Source organism: Neolamprologus brichardi, chromosome 5, assembly GCF_056152115.1.
Source record: "Neolamprologus brichardi isolate AB-2024 chromosome 5, ASM5615211v1, whole genome shotgun sequence".
NCBI lineage: Eukaryota > Metazoa > Chordata > Actinopteri > Cichliformes > Cichlidae > Neolamprologus > Neolamprologus brichardi.
This window is the reverse complement of record NC_142108.1, coordinates 9,914,569-9,932,932: the sequence shown is the minus strand read 5'-3', so window position 1 is coordinate 9,932,932 and position 18,364 is coordinate 9,914,569. Positions and strand designations below refer to the sequence as shown.

At 42.4% G+C, this 18,364-nt stretch overlaps 3 protein-coding genes and 1 non-coding gene across 5 annotated transcripts in view; 1 reads left to right on the top strand and 3 right to left on the bottom strand.

Annotated features, from left to right (window-relative positions):
• Window positions 1–145: 145 nt before the first annotated feature.
• rplp0 (ribosomal protein, large, P0) lies at window positions 146–2,492 on the bottom strand. Its single transcript, XM_006784533.3, has 8 exons — window positions 2,446–2,492; window positions 2,043–2,150; window positions 1,773–1,948; window positions 1,431–1,518; window positions 1,026–1,172; window positions 704–889; window positions 486–626; window positions 146–361 (listed from the first exon to the last, which is right to left on the bottom strand). Exons 2-8 carry the CDS (start codon window positions 2,094–2,096, stop codon window positions 206–208), a joined length of 948 nt encoding a protein of 315 aa, XP_006784596.1. The 5' UTR covers window positions 2,097–2,150; window positions 2,446–2,492; the 3' UTR covers window positions 146–205.
• On the bottom strand, window positions 1,253–1,382 carry LOC118453764 (small nucleolar RNA SNORA63). Its single transcript, XR_004843447.1, has one exon. It is a non-coding gene; the product is annotated as a small nucleolar RNA SNORA63 (small nucleolar RNA).
• Window positions 2,493–2,631: 139 nt separating the features above from the next.
• Window positions 2,632–4,262, top strand: LOC148102724 (uncharacterized). Its single transcript, XM_087841285.1, has one exon. The coding sequence runs from the start codon at window positions 2,722–2,724 to the stop codon at window positions 4,036–4,038; it is 1,317 nt and encodes a 438-aa protein (XP_087697411.1). The 5' UTR covers window positions 2,632–2,721; the 3' UTR covers window positions 4,039–4,262.
• A 1,069-nt stretch (window positions 4,263–5,331) lies between these two features.
• Window positions 5,332–18,364, bottom strand: part of LOC102777228 (uncharacterized) — a 31,851-nt gene continuing 18,818 nt past the window's right edge. For both annotated transcript variants that reach the window (XM_035904942.2, XM_035904941.2), the window contains exons 2-14: window positions 17,920–18,101; window positions 17,690–17,775; window positions 17,325–17,461; window positions 16,882–17,077; window positions 16,570–16,714; window positions 14,918–16,144; window positions 13,743–14,012; window positions 13,134–13,496; window positions 11,501–11,659; window positions 10,630–10,803; window positions 8,440–8,521; window positions 8,187–8,335; window positions 5,332–8,092 (exon numbers count right to left, since the gene is read on the bottom strand). In XM_035904942.2, coding sequence (XP_035760835.1) covers window positions 7,826–8,092; window positions 8,187–8,335; window positions 8,440–8,521; window positions 10,630–10,803; window positions 11,501–11,659; window positions 13,134–13,496; window positions 13,743–14,012; window positions 14,918–16,144; window positions 16,570–16,714; window positions 16,882–17,077; window positions 17,325–17,461; window positions 17,690–17,775; window positions 17,920–18,101 — 3,437 coding nt within the window. In that variant the 3' untranslated portion in view covers window positions 5,332–7,825. The remainder of the gene's footprint in view (window positions 8,093–8,186; window positions 8,336–8,439; window positions 8,522–10,629; window positions 10,804–11,500; window positions 11,660–13,133; window positions 13,497–13,742; window positions 14,013–14,917; window positions 16,145–16,569; window positions 16,715–16,881; window positions 17,078–17,324; window positions 17,462–17,689; window positions 17,776–17,919; window positions 18,102–18,364) is intronic.

Below are 18,364 nucleotides of genomic sequence, written 5' to 3'. Positions count from 1 at the left end.
GTCCATTTGCTTTTGAAATGTTCTTATAAAAGGACTCACTCCCCTTGTTATATCTTTCCATTTCAACTACAAAGTGTCATTTTCAACCACAAAGACTACTACAATCTCCTTTTAGTTGTACTAACAAAGAGACGACACCAGCACATGGATCTTGCATTATTTATTGAATCATGTTCTTATTCGATGTGGTTCTGTTCGCTGTATTTTATTCGTCGAACAAACCGAAGCCCATCTCCTCATCTGATTCCTCAGACTCCTCCTTGGCCTCCTCCTTAGCAGCAGCTGGAGCTGCGGCAGTCTCAGCAGCTGCTGCAGGTGCTGCGACAGCAAATGCAGATGGGTCAGCCAGGAAGGCTTTGACCTGCGAGGGTGAAGGATGTCATTAGTTCTCTGTTAATGCAAAACTTCACTTTCAAGTCCAAGTCAAGTATCGTATGTTAACACTGAGAATGGCAAGAGCTGTCTGAAAAATGTAAAAACCATACTTTGTCTGCCAGGGGGAAGGAGTAGTCCGTCTCCACAGCAACAGCCAGGACTCTCTTGTAGCCATTGATGACGGTGTGGGGGACAGAAGCCAAAGTGGGGTAGCCAATCTCCAGACACACACTAGCAATATTCCTCACACCCTAAGAGGGAAAAATAACTTTTGAGAAACTGAAAATTCAGATACAACTCATGCCAAATTATTTCAGCCAATTCTCACCTCCAGGAACCTGGCATGTAGAGAAGCCTCTGTGATGTCGAGCACCTCTGGGCTGTAAACACTGCCATTGTCATAAACCTGCTGGATGATGAGTCCATAGGAGAACGGAGAGATGTTCAGCATGTTTAGCAGTGTGGCCTCGCTGGCACCAACCTTGTCTCCAGTCTTGATCAGACCGACATCGCTCTGGCGGACAAAGACATACAGAGTGATTAGTGGATGCAGAGATTTTCAAATCTTACCCTTTTAAAGTACACATTAGCATTGTGAGTAATACCTGTGAGTAAAACAGTTTCTTCAACAGTATAATTATCAAACTCACCAAGATTTCAATGGTTCCCCTGGAGATTTTGGTGGTGATACCCAGAGCCTGGAAGAAAGAGGTCTTCTCAGGACCAAGACCAGTATTCTGGGCCGGCACTGTCACATCACAAGGAGCGATGGCTCCAGCACGAGCAGCTGCAGGTACCTGGGATACAAGAGAGGGTAACCCTTAATAGACCACTCTGTTAGAACCAAATCTTTAAGATCTTAACTACTCAGGTTATGGTGTCTGAAACCTTACGTTCCTGGCAGCCAAAAGATGCAGGCAGACAGGTATAGCGAGGAAACAATTTACTGTTTGCAGGGGGAACGACAATGCAGTACTGCAAAAGCTGCATTGTAACTTATCCTGCACTTTGACAAGATCTAAATTATCTATAAGCTTTTATTAAAGGGCTCTCACCTTGTTGGCCAACAGCAGGTCTCTGATCTCAGTCAGATCCTCCTTCGTGAAGACAAAGCCCACATTACCCTTAATGTGGGGCAGGAGCCTGTGAAATCACAGCATAAACTTAAATTACACAAGCAGATTATCATTTCTACCAACATGAGCAGTTATCAGATGTCTGAGACCTTGCGTCCCTGGCTGTCCGAGGGGTGTAGACAGACAGGGATAGCTGGAAACAGGTTAATTTTAGCAGGGGGAACGACAATACAGCACGACACAAGCTGCACCGTAACTAACCTGCTACACAGAAACTGATAATTCAATGCATCATAAAACTAAGGTTGTCAGTAAACTCACTTCTCCAGTGCAGGATTGTTCTCCAGATGGCCACGGATGGCTTTGCGCATCATGGTGTTTTTACCCATCAGCACCACAGCCTTCCCACGCAGGGACAGACGGATGGTCTGCATCTGCTTGGAGCCCACATTGTCTGCTCCCACGATGAAGCATTTTGGATAGTCATCCAAAAGTTGCTGTAAATACACCACTGTGCGTCACATACATTTCATTATGGTGTCCATGCTATAGAAACAACGACCTAGTGCATTTATGTTAAAAGGTACTCACGATGATTTTCAAAAAATAGTTGGACTTCCACGTGGCCCTGTCTTCCCTGGGCATCTCTGCAGTGCTTCCAAGGATCGCTACACAGCTGGTTTAAAGACAAGGATGGATCTACAAATAAAGGACGAAAAACAAGGATATTAACGGCACTTTCGAAATTGGTCAATACTTTACACTCCGGACATGTGGCCGATAGTTAAGGTTAGCCGGCTACCCTTAGCTACCCTAGCGCTCTATTAACAGGCCTCGCTTGGCTAAATGACACCTATTGAATGTTTAAAATATACAAAATATATCCCGTTAAGTGGTTTAAATGTTTATCTCACGAATACAAAACTAATATTTGGCCCAATCCTATAAAGACCGAGTATTTCGGTTTATTAACAAGCGAGGGAAAAAGACGTACCTCGCAGTAGGGTCGCGTGAAAGAAAGAGGAAGAGGACAGGCGCGGGAGGGATATGTATTAAAAAAGACAACCAATCACAACTCAGCTATGGGCGTTACCTTCATAACTATTGGGTGGATTCTGTGTCAATCACTTTAAAGTCACTATTAGTACTTCCGTGGCAGTTTTCGTGCAGAAAGCGTGGTTTATGGCACTCTACTTGAAGGATTTCTGGGACTGCATTAGTGTGACGGTGTTATCGAGCCCGCTTAGACATCTGCCCGCAGAGCAAAGTGATGGCACAGAAGCCTCCGAAGATGCCTCCTGAGGTCTGGAATAATGTCTTTGGGTATCTGTCAGCGACAGAAAAGTTAAACGTCCGGGCAACCTGCAAGTATTTCAAGACAATTGTCGATCACCGATCTCTGTGGAAAAACTGGACAGTGGTTTTGGATTTTAAAAACGGCTCATACAACAGGAAGTTCTGGGACAGTCTTCGTCATAGAAAAGTCTCCAGCGCAGTGATGAAGAGCACCAAAGTGAAACACTGGAAACAGCTCGCTCTGTTCCTTCCTATCCTCACCACGGTGGTAATGGACCAAAGCTCCCAGGAGTGTTTCAGCTGCTTGAAGGACTTCCCAAATATGAGACGTCTGGTTTTAAGAAGCAGTTGCTCTGATCTTTTGTTAGACATTTCCAGATTCCCATTGTTTCTTCCCGAGAAGCTGACTTACTTAAGCATGTGTGGCGTTATGTTCCCTACCACATCAGTGAGTAAATTCATTTCTGTGCTGTCCCAGTTTAAAAACCTCGACTCTCTTATCTGTCATCAGGTGGGCATCGTTGGAGAAACTATGTGGATGTTGCACTCCACACTCGAGTGCTTGCCTAAACTGAAACATCTCTCCTTGTCAGGTGTGCATATATTGTGTACCTATCGTCACAGTGATCCTAAGCCAAGTCCAGGTCCCTCAGGGGATGCTGGTGCACTGGCCTTGGCCAGTTTGGAGCTCATCGACTGCATGGATCCTTCATTGCCGGCGCACGGGTTGCAGTTCCTGCCTGGCCTGAAAAGTCTGTCTGTCTTCTTCAAGCACTCACATCATGACATTCCAGAAATGTGGTCACTGTCTCCTTGTCGCCTCAAAACATGGTTGCATGACCTACCTCAGCTCTCAACCCTGATCATCGTTAAGGGCCCCCCGGTTAATAAGTACATCACCTCCATTCCAGCCACCGTGACCAGTCTCACACTGTGTGTTGCAGGAATCACTTCAAAGGACATGGCTGCCATAGCGGTGCAGCTGCCAAATCTCCTCCACCTCCATATAGACACCTGGCCCTCACACCTGGGAACTCGCACCGCTGAAATCCCACAGCTGTTTCCAAAGCTCAAAAGTCTTAAAATCCGCCATGAACATGTGCCGGAGCAAGATTTCTTGCAGCTTCGTCACCTGCAACATCTTAGATACTTGGAGATTCTGGACAGCACTCCACAGCTGTCTGTGCTCACTGGCAAGCTTCAAGCTCTCACCAAGTTCAGACTTCAGATCAGAATCTTTCCTTACCCGAGAGATGTACTGTCATGTCCTTGTGTTTGTCACGTTTATTAACCTGGTGATCTGGTAACTTTTCATTTGTAGAGTGGGAACACGGAGACTTGCTCATAATTGATGTTTACTGAACTTTTTGAGGTAGTTTTATTTCAACTCAGGAATCCAAAATGCCTTGCCATACCTTGGATTATTTAACTTATTCAGGGGAATCAACCTCTTATAAAGGTTTCAATTAATTAAAATGTTTTTAAAGATTTTTTTTTTTCTTTTAATTATTATTTCAGCAGACATGCACCTGTTTTAAGGTTGTAAGCTGAAAGGGTAGAACCAGCATAAATGTTTCCTACCAACTCTAATGATCCCTTTGATAATGTGAAATAAAAATTGTTAGACATACACACTGTGTGCTTGTACAATGTTGACTAAAATTTCTTCTGCATCACTCTATTTACAGTCCAACTTTAATACAGTCCTGAGATTCTGAACAATGTACTTCACTATGCGAAATTTTAAACCCACCCTCATCTTTTTTTTACAAGTTACAAGGAAAATGACAATTCATTGAAACATGAAAATTCAGTTTACAAGGGTTTGTACTTTTAACAGTTTAAAAAAAAAACATAATGGGACACTATCCAAGCATGCTTTTATTGCATTAACACAGTTTTGGATCACTGTTATACTGAAAATTGAAGTTGTTGCTAATCAGACACTTTCCAGATGGTACTGCATGGATCAAAACCTAGCTGTACTTTTCTGCATTCATAATTCATCAGCTTTGAAAAGAGTCCCAACACCAAATGCAGCCCCAAATCATCGAGCCTCCACCATGTTTTACAGAAGGCTGTAGACACTCACTGTTGTACTTCTTTCCTTACCTCTGTTCATACTGATTATTTGAACCAAAAATGTAACATTTGGATTTATCACTCCATCAGATCAATACTGATTTAATTGCCATTTCCCTTCTTTAAGAATGGCTTCTTGACAGTCGCCCTTCCACTGACACAATTTCTGATGAGACCAGCAAGACGGTTCCTACAGATACATTAGTTCATCTATTGAGCCAGGAGCATGAATGATTCATAGCTTGGTGTTAAGTGGCTTGGCAAACAATAAAAAAAAGGAAATCATTCCTCTGAAAATGGTCAAAGGCAAGGAGTAGACTGAGAATGAGTGGAAGAAAAAAGCCAATGGCCAAAGTCAAACTGAAAGACCTTCAGAAATCTTGGAGAACTACTACTTTAGACAAGACTTAAAAAAAAAACAAAAAAAAAAACACCAGTCTGACTCCTTGAAAGCAAAATATAAAACTTTTGCACAGTACTGTGCACACAATGTAAAAATGACAAAACAAGGCCAGAAATAAATATTTAACATTTTATTTGCAGAAGAATCGGGACCCACAAAGGCTTACGCCCCACCCACAAAGAGAAAAGATCACATGAAGGTCTCCATTTAAAAAGCAAAGTCGATTTAACTGCATTAACAGTAAAAAGCTTAAATTTCTCTCATGAATTCATTGAAAGAAGCAAAAACTATAAGGCAATACCTGTAAGAAGACAAATATACACGAGCAGAATTCATTTTCTTTTTATGAGGCATTCTCATTTTAACTGAAGACTCAACCCCGTAATCGAACGTCGACGTTGCCCCTGCTACATCCAGTACTCTCAATCTGCTACAGGTGAACACCACACTGTCCGCTGAATGACTCGGTACAGCAGGCTTCACCTCGGTTTGTCTGTTACAGTGTATAGTTTGGGGTTAAGATGCACCACAGCAGATGAAGCCCTCCCAGAGTTCAGCCCAAAAAGAGTCGAATCACAGGGAAAGGCTGAGAACTCCACAGTGTATAAGACCTTATTGCATTGACACATTTGGCACAACAGATATTTTCTCAAAGTAAAAACAATCTGGATATGGATACCGTGTATTAATAGTTTTAAATTTATAGAGATTAATGTCAAAAAGAAAAAAAAACAATCTTTATGTGGCAAAAAAAGGTACAATTCAAAAAAAAGCTGCTAAAAGTCATTAAGTGAACTATGCTAAAGGCTTGGCCCTGGCTTGGTTTCATGTTGTGATTTCTGTCCAGCTAACGCTCACATCAAACTTCCATCTGTGAGCTTTGCAGCAATATCACTCTGACAGCAGGATCACAATTCATATAAAAAAAAAAATACTGAAGAAAATACTGACACACTGGAATCCAAGCTGGTATATGCGTGCGTGTGTGTGAAGGAATGAGACCATGGTAAACTACTGTCAGGCTACATGTCAACAGAGCCAGCTCTTTGCATATCAGGCCGAGCCTCTGCAGCTCAAAAATATATAAATTTCCATCAAAACTGTGACAAAACTCAGTTGTGTCACAGACTCGAGCGTTTCACACGTATACAAATTTAGATTCTGATTGTAACAGCAACTGGCAGCTGGTGCTGATCAAACTCCACATATAAGAAGTCAGCATGCATTGAAATAAAAAGGACAAACACATCTTAAATCTTTACCCCGGCCTTATTAATACGATTTAAAACAGTGATAAATGTACGTTAGTAGCAACAGCAAAATGTGGAAAATGTGTAAATGAGACATTGTTTATTTTGATTAAAATTTGCTTTCATTTATCGTGTGGTAACTGGAGGTAAACAGCAGTGAAATCCGCTTTGTTTTGTTCTCATAAATTAAAAAAATATATAAAAATTCTCACAATGTCAGCCAAACTATTTATACCGTCCTCACTGACCCATGTTTATTTTTGTAGTAATTCAATTTCATCTGAACGTTGTTTACGTAAAGAACACACACACACACACACACCGAGGTTGCACCAGTTCCAAAAACAGATCCAATATGATTATATTCTAATGTATATAATTAGAATATAATATATAAGTGAAATCAAATGAAATGTTTAATTTCACTTTTATTGGGAAATAATCACACTAGAAATGTGAGCAGAAATGTGAGTAACCTATGTTTAAACTGTGAAAACACCTGGGTTCATTTCTATAGAAAAACTGTAGTAAAAACAAGAATTCATGTCAGGAGGACCAACTTAGAAAATGCACCTGAAGACGGTCTCATCAAGAGCTGCTGTTGGCGTGTGCTGAGACTGGACGAGTATTTTAAACAAGGAGAAATGGTTCAGTGTGTCTCAGTGTACGTATGCGCTCCATATACATATTTATGTACATATGGGGAGTTTTCATAGTTATTTTAAATGGCACCTCAATAGTTTCCAAATCTAGAAAAATACATATTTTTTAAACACTCGTTAGCCAAGCTGTGTATTCAACTCTCCACATACATTAAAACTGCGCAACTCAACTCTCCGTGGTCCATGCAATCAAGCAACTGTTACATATCTGCATTAAACTTGCCAACATAGACTCGCTGCCACATGATGCAGGATGTTGTCCTGCAGCAGGGGCAGAAAATCATTTGCAAATCAGGGCTCTTATCTTGATTCTCATATGCTTACTTATGTACACACACACACACACACACACACAGAAGGGGAAATTAAAAAAAAAACAAAAAAACAATTTCCCTTATCCTGTCAAGCACAGGAGCAAAATAAAAATCTCTTTGGGCTCTGTTAAAAATCTCTTTAGTAAAAGTGTAAAAGGCCAAACCTAAGAGGTTGGGCAACCCGGAAAGTCCCTCCAGTATCAGGAGTTAAGAGTCAGGAAACATTTCTCACCTTAACGCCTTCTGTCTGAAAAACCACTGACTCATAGATGCACATAGACATACAAGTGCACATACATCCACATGTGCATTTAGACATTAAACGTGTAGACGCATGTACACACACATTGGCACACAGGCACAGAGTCTAACTGAAGAGCTTAACAAAGCAGGCGTGGCAGTAGGGCTTGTCATTTTGCTCTTTGAAGGTGCCCTTATTAAGCTGCTTGAGGCAGAAGGCGCACACAAAGTGCTCGGGGTGGAACTTCTTGCCCATGGCTGTGATGCAGCGGCCGGTGATGGGCTTCTGGCAGCCAGAGCACAGCGAGCCACGCCGCTCGTGGTAGTGAGCCTCGCAGTATGGCTGGCCGTCGTGGTCAAAGAAGCTGCCATTTATAAATGGCGTGAAGCACTCCTGGAAAACACAGCAGATGTTTTTAATGACAAAAGTGCTCTGTGGAGCAGCTTCTCTTGATTCTAACACACTGCAGATACACCCGGTGACTCACCCTGCAGACAAAGCATTCAGGGTGCCAGAGCGAGTTAAGAGCAGAAATGTAGTTCTCAAGGATGGCACGGGCACATCCACCACATTTAGGGGCAAACATGTCAAAGTAATCCTTTCTGCAGTACGCCTTTCCATCCTTCTCATGGAAACCTAGAAGAGAAGCAAAGAGTCACCGATTCACAATGCACTCTTCTTTTTATAATAATAATGAAAGCATTCTAGTTCAACACGTGCCAAAGACTGTGTGCTGGTACCTTCTGGTCCAAAAAAGGCTCCACACTGAGCACAGAAGAAGTGGTCTGGATGCCAAGTCTTGTCCAAAGCAGTCACTACTTTCTGTCAACAAAAAGACAAAGTAAATGGTTAGACATTCACAATCTCTTTAAGGAAGGGGTGTCAAACATAAGGCCCAAGGGCCAGAATCAGCCAAGTGAAGACATGTATGCGGCTCACTGTGCGGCTTTAGAAAATGTGAAGGAGTGCATAGATTTTATCCTTTACCTGTATTTTCATAGGTTTTACAGATCATCCTGTTGATAAAGATTGCTCATATCCATTGGCATTCATACGCCAAAGTAATTATTAAACAGACAAAAAAATTAAATGATAGGAAAGTTGCTGTCTAAGGTAAATTAGCAAAAACTTTATAAACTTTATATTTTATAATTACAGGACAGTCTGGGAAATTAACTAACTTTTTCTATAATTTGCACATTTTTCATTGGTTTCACTGGTCTGACCCATTTAAGGTCAAAGTGGGCTATATGTGGTCTACAATGTAAAATGAGTTTGACATCCCTGCTTTAAGCCAATATAAACACACAAAGAACCAGCCGATTCTCATGGAAGTTCACATTAAGCATAATGCAAATGGACATCAGTGACTGAGGTGCAAGAGGACCGGCAAGTTCACAGAGAGATGAATATGGTGACATTTAGCTCATGCTTCTCAGGCCTTTCAAGCACTTTCCAACAGGTCAGGTGGAGGGACACCCACAGTGTTCACGTAACAAAAAAATCTAAACATGTTCACAACTGCATAGTTTCAGCTGAGCGACAGCTACTTGCTGTAAATCACTGTTACAAACTTCTAGGAAGTGATTCTCTGCTTTGCCACCAGGAGGTGCAATGAGGCAATCTTAAGAAATGCAATTTATCATCTCTACAAGCAGATGCAAAGATAATTAAGGATATTACAGCAGGACACAGAACTATGTATGCAACTGATCATCACCAAAGTGAATTAAAATTAATAAAAGAGCAACTCATGATCAAATAAAACAGCTAAAAATAAAGATGCATAACAGAGGATAACATCTCTCTCTCCCTGTGCCCATCTCTCTCTCTCATATATGTTTTTTTTTCCCACAGCACTATCTACGTGTTCATGTCAGTGGTTGTCTCACATATCTACAAGATAAAAATTCTACCCCTTCACTGATAATGAAACCAAAAAGGAAGACTTTAAGTTCAACCACTCTTAAAACAGAGAAGGAAGCAAGCAAGGCTGGATGAATTGCAGACATCAAACACTATATAAGTATCAGTCAGGAAGCCTTAGAAGTGACTCATACTGGTTCACTGCTCACTGTCTGCTTCCCTTGCAGTACCCTGAGCATGATGCGTGTGCAAGTGTGAATAATGGGTGGGGAAAAAAAGGCCTTAATGGGAGTGTGTCACCGTGAACATAACAGAAACTAAAAAAGCGAGTTCGCCTGTGTGCATCAGCGTTGTGGACGTTATTTGAGATCTCCAATCCGATACTTATAACAAAATACTAACATCGCTTGCCTAATTAGGCATCTTTAAAATACATATTTTATTATTCAGTTTTTTAACTATTAAAAAAAAATATATATCACACAACGCATTGCAGTTTAACAAGGAAGCAGCCCAACAATTTGGAAAGCTTTACAGACCTGCATCTCCTATCGCCTCAGTCACTGCACAACACCCAGCAAGCAACACAACAAAAATATAATTTCACTTTAAATTCTCTTTCTACTGTTTTGGCAAAAGCCACTACCTACCATGCACCTCAGTTAGATCCCAACCAGTGAACACAAAACACTAAACCACTAACCAAGCCTATATCAAACTCAGTCAACAGCAGCTTTATGAATTGATATGAAGGAGGATGAATAGCATCTGTAATCTTAACTTGTAATGTGTTCATATGTTACAGAATAATGCATTACTTCCTACATGCACAAGGAAACTAGAAGTCACTTTGCTTCTAGGACCTTGTGCATGCATGCTATATTTATATGCCTGACTATAAGCGTAAGTGATTGAGAAAGAAAAGCACTTTCCAACACATTGTTTCCAGTAAGATCCTCATCCATTAAGTTATGAATAAATAAATATTATCTGCCCAGTCTCTGTGTACAACCATGTATGCGTATATGTGTGTTTGTGTTTGTGCTGAAGTTTGCATTACTAACATCCAGTATGGGTCCATTGCAGTAGTGGCATCGCGGTGAGAACAGGTTGTGGTAATCTTTCTCGCAGTAAGGGTGCCCATCGCGCTCAAAGAAGTTCCTAGAGCCAATCTCGTCCTGACAGTGGGTGCACACGAAGTGCTCGGGGTGCCACGTTCTGCCCATGGCAGTCACCACCTGGTGTGGGGAGACACGGTGCATGAAAAATTAATGAGCTGCAAGGAGAAAAGACCTGGCTCAGCAGCGAAAGTCTCTGCAGCAGAGCATGAGAGCAGCAAAGGGAATCCTGCAAACAGCAGCAGATGTTTGCAACTCAAAGTTTAAAAGAAACAACAACCATATTTACAATCATCTTGTTTCACATAAGTAAAAACATCTTTATAATCCTGTAAAAACATTAAGCCTCTGTAAATTCAAAGTATCGCAAAATATCATTTTTCTGGAAGAGCTGCTGCTGAAATCCAGATAAGTTAGTTTCACTAACTTATCTGGATATCATGTACTTATATTGAGCTTAAAGCTACACTTTGGTAAAATGAAACACACATTGTATTTATTACCCCACTTATTGGCTGTAAACTAAATGAAAGGTGAGCTATTGATAGACTAAGCAGCTTTGAGGTTAAGCAACAGCCAGAAGCAAGTGAAACATGAGCCAACACTGCACTCATTGTGCAAATAAATCTAAAGTGTAATCTTCTCTTCACCATAACATCAACAGAAAACTGCATTAATGTGTGCAAAGTCCCACTGGGTATTCGTGCATAAAAATAACAGCCTGCGAGCACATGTGTCTAAAAATAGGCAAGTTAAAAGTTTAGTATGTGAGCCACATTCAACATACATGTATGTTTACATGTTTCTGTGCTGTTACCTGCCCAGCAATCGGTTTCTTACAAGCACCGCAGACCCCTTTAGCCACTGTCTGGACGCCAAGTTTGTTGAGGTCAGACTGCAAGCTTCCCAGCATGTTGTCCAGCTTGTTGGCTGGTTTGGGGGCAGGAGAGGGAGAAGTCATTCCCGGTGAATGGATCTGACAGAGATGGAAAAGCAAAGTGTTTAATTACACCATTCAGATGCTTCAATAAACAACCTCAGTATAATATGAGTTGGTGTGAGTGAAACGCACCACTGCTACATTTTGTGTTTTCATTTTTCTTGCACACTTACTTGACTTCATGTAGCCGTCTTTGTAACTGGGATTTAAATTGCACTCGGAGGAACAATTTTAAACTCGCAGTGGTGCTTTACGGAAGTCGATATAGTATAAACATAAAATTTTCTGAGAGTTTATTAATTTAAAAAGCTTCCTTTGGCTGCCCTCTTATTCACAAGGGCTCACCACAGCAGATGGCTCAGCATATTTGATTTGGCAGATTTTCACACTGGATGCCCTTCCTGATGCAGCCCCAAAGGGATTTGTGTCTCCTCCTGGCTTTGAACCAGGGACCCTTGAGGTGTGAGACTTACATGTAAACTACAAAGAAACCTAGAAACCTCCAGGAATGAAAACTCAACACTAAAGTGCAGAAACTATAAGTTTATAGTTTTTTAAAGGATTATTAGAGGTGTAGTTGCTTTGACCACAAGTGGATGCTATAAGTCACCTCAGTCTCTACTGTCTTTGTAGTTGATGGCCTATGAAGTCTGAGCTCCAATATTTTCACCTAGATCAGCCCTAATCTATGTTAACAGGCCTTAAATATTAACATGTATGTGTAAATGTGTCTGGTGACTGTAATGCAAGCAAACACAGACCTTCTCAGGTGGTGTTGTCATTGGAGCTTCATGACTCCTACATTCCACTGAAGGAGAAAATAGCACCTATGCTGCATGCCCCCCACCACACCCACACACCCACACGACCTCCATACATTTGATAAAATTAAAAACAGCCTTTTCCTGGGTATTTCACCATGGTTGTGCTATTCTGCTAAAGCAGGTTCTAACAAAGTTGCTTAAAGGCACTATATTTTCTAAAAGCATGACTGTATAAGAAATTCAGCTTCAACAGGTTGGTGTCTGACATAATGGGACATGTTGACTTAAGTCTTGTGAGACATGCTATAATTGTGACGGTAACTGTGCTGTCATGCGGCAGATTAGGTTTCAGTGGCACTGCAATCCTTCCATTCCTATGCATGGCAGGACTCTTAGTGTAACGGGAATATCAGGGAGTTACACTCTGCTTTCCTCTAAGCTCTTAAATTCTCCTCTCCACTCTAACACACTGTTCTTGGCGCCACTGGTTGTCAGAATTAGAATGTGGGCTCAGTCCTTCTAGCCTGAATGTCAGCACCCCTGTGACTGGACTGCAGACAAAGCCTTCATGAGGTTACCTGTTTGACACCAAGGGCCAAAAACAGAACGAGTGTCTGGACAAATTCCTTAACGCCCATACATATCCAAGTAGCCAACAAACAAGCTCAAGTAAAACGATTCAAAGTGTGACAGAAAGTGGAAAGAATGAAGTTAGAGGAGGAAGATGGAAGAAAGGTGATCCGTGCCTGAATCGGTGGAAAGATGGGGTCGTACTCTGTCTGACAACCCACTGATACAAAGAGCTTGGCAGGCGGGGGTGGTGTGACCGGCTTGGGTGGAGGGCTAGGTGATGGAGGAGGTTGGACAGGGGGAGGTGTGGGCTCCCTGGGAGGAGGAGGAGGTGGGGGAGGAGGAGGAGGAAGAGGAGGAGGACTAGGTTCCTTGGGAGGTGGAGGGGTAGGTTCTCGAGGAGGAGGTGGGGTTGGAGGGGGAGGAGGTAGTGGCGGAGGAGTCTGCTTGATGGGGGGTGGCTTTTTCAGAACTGGGGGAGACAGTGGAGGGGGAAGGACTTTTCTCTGTGGGGCAGGTGATTCAGGAGGGATGATGATCTGGGAGGAAGAAGGAAACAGAAAGCAGCAAGGAAAGGAGAGGAAACATCAGACACAAAAAAGGAAAAACTATATTGGCCCGAAAAGTGAAACTGTTTAAACTGTTTGCCAATAAGTAAAATTTTATGGTTAAGTTTGAAAAATGATAAATATCTAACATCTGCCAGTTAATCCTGTGATCAAAAGCCAAAGAGGCATAAACTACACCATCAGTGAGGCTTTTCATCTCCACCTTCATCCTGCTACCTTATCCACAGATGGCTGAATCCCTTCCTCTCGTGTCCGCTGTGGGTTGGATGTAACAATGACTCCCTCCGTCAACCAGTCATCGGGCTGTTGTTTACGCCTGCGCTCCAACCGCCCGATCCCCAGTTTTCCCTGCAGCTCTTCAATAAGTCGATCTTGCGAGTTGCTTTTCTTTATAATGATTGGTCCCATTTTACGTCTCAACATTCCCTCCCTGTACATTGGGTGCACGTTGGAAGTCTCTTTGGTGCGGCGGATAACTGACTTGAGCTGGAGAGCAGACAACAAGTTGGTGTGGGAAGCTGGAATTGTGCCATACGCCGGAAAAAAAAAATCAATCACAAGCAGGATGGGCTCAGAAGTGGATTTTTCACTCAAATGCAAAAACCCACACGCAGCGGCTGGGGTCAAAATGCTATGCAGTTTTTCTGTCAGGCATATTTAATTGATTTTGTTTGCAGAAGCCGAGCATCAGCCTCCTGCACAGGCTCATTCTTTAATATCACCATAAAACCTGCCGGAAATCCATGGCAAGGCATGCTCAATGGAAAACACCCGTCTATAACAAAATGCCTTCATAAAACTCTGCACATGCCAAAGCAGGGCCAAAGATTAAACCAACAGAGCTCTAGTGTGCATTTTAAATTCATCTGCAAATGCAAAAAAGGGAAGGGAAAAAATATCCCTTTTACTGTGGAGTCTGGGTCTTTTCATATTGGCCGTGTCAGTGATTAAAAGCTTGAACATGACATGTCAGGTGCTATGACTAACACAGCAATGTCAATGAAGCAAGTGGGGGCGTGCAGAGACATCTTTTCAGCAAAGCTTTCAACATCAGCCACAACTGATCTCCACACAGCGACTTCTCCCTCAAGCCATTCTGAAATTGCTATATGACACCACATGCATCACAGCACAGAGACTGAGGAATTTCTCCTCATCTTGACATGTTTGTACTATTGCACAGCTCCTCAAGTACTTGTAGAGCTGCTTGCCCAAAATAAGCTTTTCAGCATTTTGCTTGAACAACCAATTAATACAACCCTCCTGCCATTACTTCCAGATATAATTTATATCTTAGCCACATGCCAATTAAACGGGAGCCACAAAGTATTAAATCCTCTATAGCTTCGTGCCAGCAGCTTATTTTGGAAGAGTCAAGCTGAGCCTCCTACTTGACCAGAAGCAGATAGACGGTCAACAGCAGAGGGCTGCTGTATGGGCAAGTCCAGCGTTGCATCTGGAGTCCCAGGGCAGGTGGAGGGGGTAAAGCACTCATCCATCCAGCTGGACTCAGTCATGGGTGTCAGGGTTCCCTCTAGGCTGAGATCTGGATAAAATCCATCTTCCTCCTCCCAAGATCTGTCTTCTTCCCCGGGCACAAAAGCAGTCGGTGGCTGGTTCTCACCTGGTCGAGTGGAGTCAGTTGATAAGAGTTTCTCTAAAGTATCATCCAAAAAAGGCTCCCGGCATGGCCACGTTAAACCCAGCACTTCGCCTCCCTGACTTTCTGTAAGAGGTGCATACAAGCTACTTGATGGCACAGTGGCGACCGAAACTGGAGACCCTCTGGGACTGCTGCTGCTTGGAAATGTGTATGTTTTCCCCCTAACTGGAGCAGGACTCTTAGGACAAGTATCTTTTGGGACTGTTTCGGGACTAGAGCTTTTAGATACAGCTGGAGAACTAGAGATATTAGGAATTGTTACAGGACTTGAAATCTTTGGACTTGAAAGTCTCGGAAGTGTTAATGGACTAGCTGACTTGGGCACTGTTTCCATGATGGTTGGCACGGTAACTGGGCTATCCCTCTGTATTGCTGTTTGTGGACTGTGACTTACAGGAGCAGGACTGAGACTTTTAAGGACCGGGCTTTTACATTCAACATCAGGAGGACTGGGACTCTTGCCTTTAACAGTGGGACTCGGGCTTTTAGAGACTGTAACAGGACTTTTAGAAACAACCACGGGTTTGGAGCTCGTGGCAGCAGGACCTGGACTAGCATACTCTTTAGTTATTATATGAGTGGGGGTGTCAACTTCAGTTTCACTGGAGGTTTTTACAGTACTGGAAATACTAAAGCTCTCAACATGTGAGATCTCAGAAGTGACAGTGCCATCATTAGTCTTCTGTTGGATCTGAGAGTACTGAAGGCTCTTAGATGATGCTATTACTACAGCAGAAAGAGGTGAAGATGCAAGAGCTGAACCACCATCTTCATCTATGTGGAGTTCCAGCGGGAGTGGTGTACAGGACGGAGCAGTGTAACTATTGGGTAGAGGAGTATCAGGGGAACCAATCTGAGGCGTTATAGGTGGGTTAGTTATTGGGTGGATAACTGGTGAACCAGCAACTAATAATGGGTCAACTGCATCTTGATTGACAGACACCTGAGAGCCAGACTAAATCAGGTGCAATTATGTGAAGGGCGCAATGTACATACAAACACAAGACATACACAGTGGTAGAGAAAAGAGAAAGAGACCAGAAAAATAAAGAATGAGATGAGAGTGAAAGAGAAAGGACAGTAAAGAGCATCACATAAAAGAAAACCTGGAAAGTTACTGTAATACAAAAAATTAGTTGTTTCAACACGAATGAATGATGTCATCACAAATACTGACAACCTTGGTCACTGCAATGTTGCAGAAATGCTGCTCATAAAAATAAGACCTAAAAACAGGCAAATGCCAAAAAAACAACAACAACTTTCTATAATTAAGAGATGCAAAAACATCCAGTACAGCTAAATTCTAAACGGCCACACATACCAAAAATAACTGTCCTCAATCAAACCAAAGTCAACCCACTTCTGAACCACACTCACATTGCTTTGCACTTTGAAGTCAGACAGGGAGGCCATTAGCTCATCCAGCTCTCGTGTGGCAGAGGACGCAGACATTCTGGCTTGTTGTTGTGACAGCGTTTCTTGTCCATCTGTTTGCTCATCTGACACCACCAACGGTGTGGGGCTAGTGAGGAAAACACCACCGTCAACCAAAATGACTGGATTTTTAAAAAATAAATACAAATATAAACCACGTACAGTATAAAAGTGGTTCATGCCAGCATAAAATACATGGGCACAAATTTCTCGGTAGTACAAATCCAGTTTTTCTGTAACAATTTTTGGTCTTACTGCGGTGCTGGGACAGAGCTTTCCAATTCATTCAGAAGGCTCTCCACACTTGGTCGAACGTCCTCGATTCCTCGAGTGGGTCCACTACGTTTGGGCTTCTCCACCACAGGAGGAATGGCTTTACCTGCAGTGGAAACTCCATTCTCCTGTACGTGGTGGACAATGCTGCTGCCAGGCAGCGGTGGAGCTGCTTCCTCTACGGCATAAAGAAAAAAAGAAAAAAGATTAATGCATATCCTGCTTAGATCTAAAATGCATACATAGTGTGAAGTGCAAACACTGAAACAGTAACAGATTACAGTGGAAAGAATGACACCATTGTGTAATACCACAAAAACAGAAGTACCATAGTTAGACGGTGACATCGACATTCCTTCAGAGAAACATGAGGGAGCATTTCATAAACTGAAATGCTCCCTCATGTACCTCCCTCATAATTGTACCTTCTGTGGCGAAGGCAGGGGTGCTTTGCTGCACAGCGTTGAGCTCCAACAGCAGGCGGTCCAGCTCAGACAGGTTGCTGCCCAGTGAGTTCATTGCACCAGCTGATGAGTCGCTGCTCTTATGTTTATTAGGGAGACTGAACAGGGCAGAGACATGAAACACCATTTATCATCATCATCAACATCTTGTTTCAAGCTTAGCACCAAGTGGAAATGGTTATTTCTGATCAAATGTTTTTACTTATTAGTTTCTACTCAGAAACATATTCTAAAAAAAATTAGCTGTACTGAGTTTTTGTTGTTGTTGTTGTTGTTGTTGGAAAGATGTCTCAAGAGCTTCGTTGAGACTTAACATGACCTCTAACCTGTACACGTGGTCCTCTCCACCAGTGGGTTGGCCTAGACTGCTGCTATCTCTAGACCAAGGACTTCTCTGCGCTGTGCTGACAGACTGAAATAAGGAAGTAAAATAACAATAGTGAATCTAGAGGATCAATGCAGCAACTAATTCACTTCTCATCCATGAGTTCATCAAGCAGCATTTGAAACGAAACAGTCTTTGGTTAATTCCCCAACATTTACAGCATGCATTTACCTCTATTTCTTCTACTCCATTCAGAGCTTGGTCTGAGGGAGTAGGTGGGACTTGGGATGGAGAGCAGATGTCTTGCTGGGTCTGACCCCGCACAGGAAAAGAGTAGGCGGCCTCTTCAGACAGGAAAAGGGGGTGTTTCGAGATGTGGGATGTTGTGGACTCGAGGTCCGCCAACAAAGCATCTACATAAACAAAAAAAGCACAGATTGATTAGCATCTGGTTATGCCATATCCTATCTTGAATTTTAACTTTTGTCGTTCAATTATTTATGGTCTTGTGGTTAGTAATACATTTTTTTAAAATGTATTACTAACCTCTAACACCATAGCTCTCATGACTCTGTCTATGGGAAAGAAAGAAATCAGAGCGCGCTATCACAAGATCTTTGAGCATTCAGCACAAAACCAATGTGATGGAACAGGGGGAAAAAGTCAGCGACTGCCA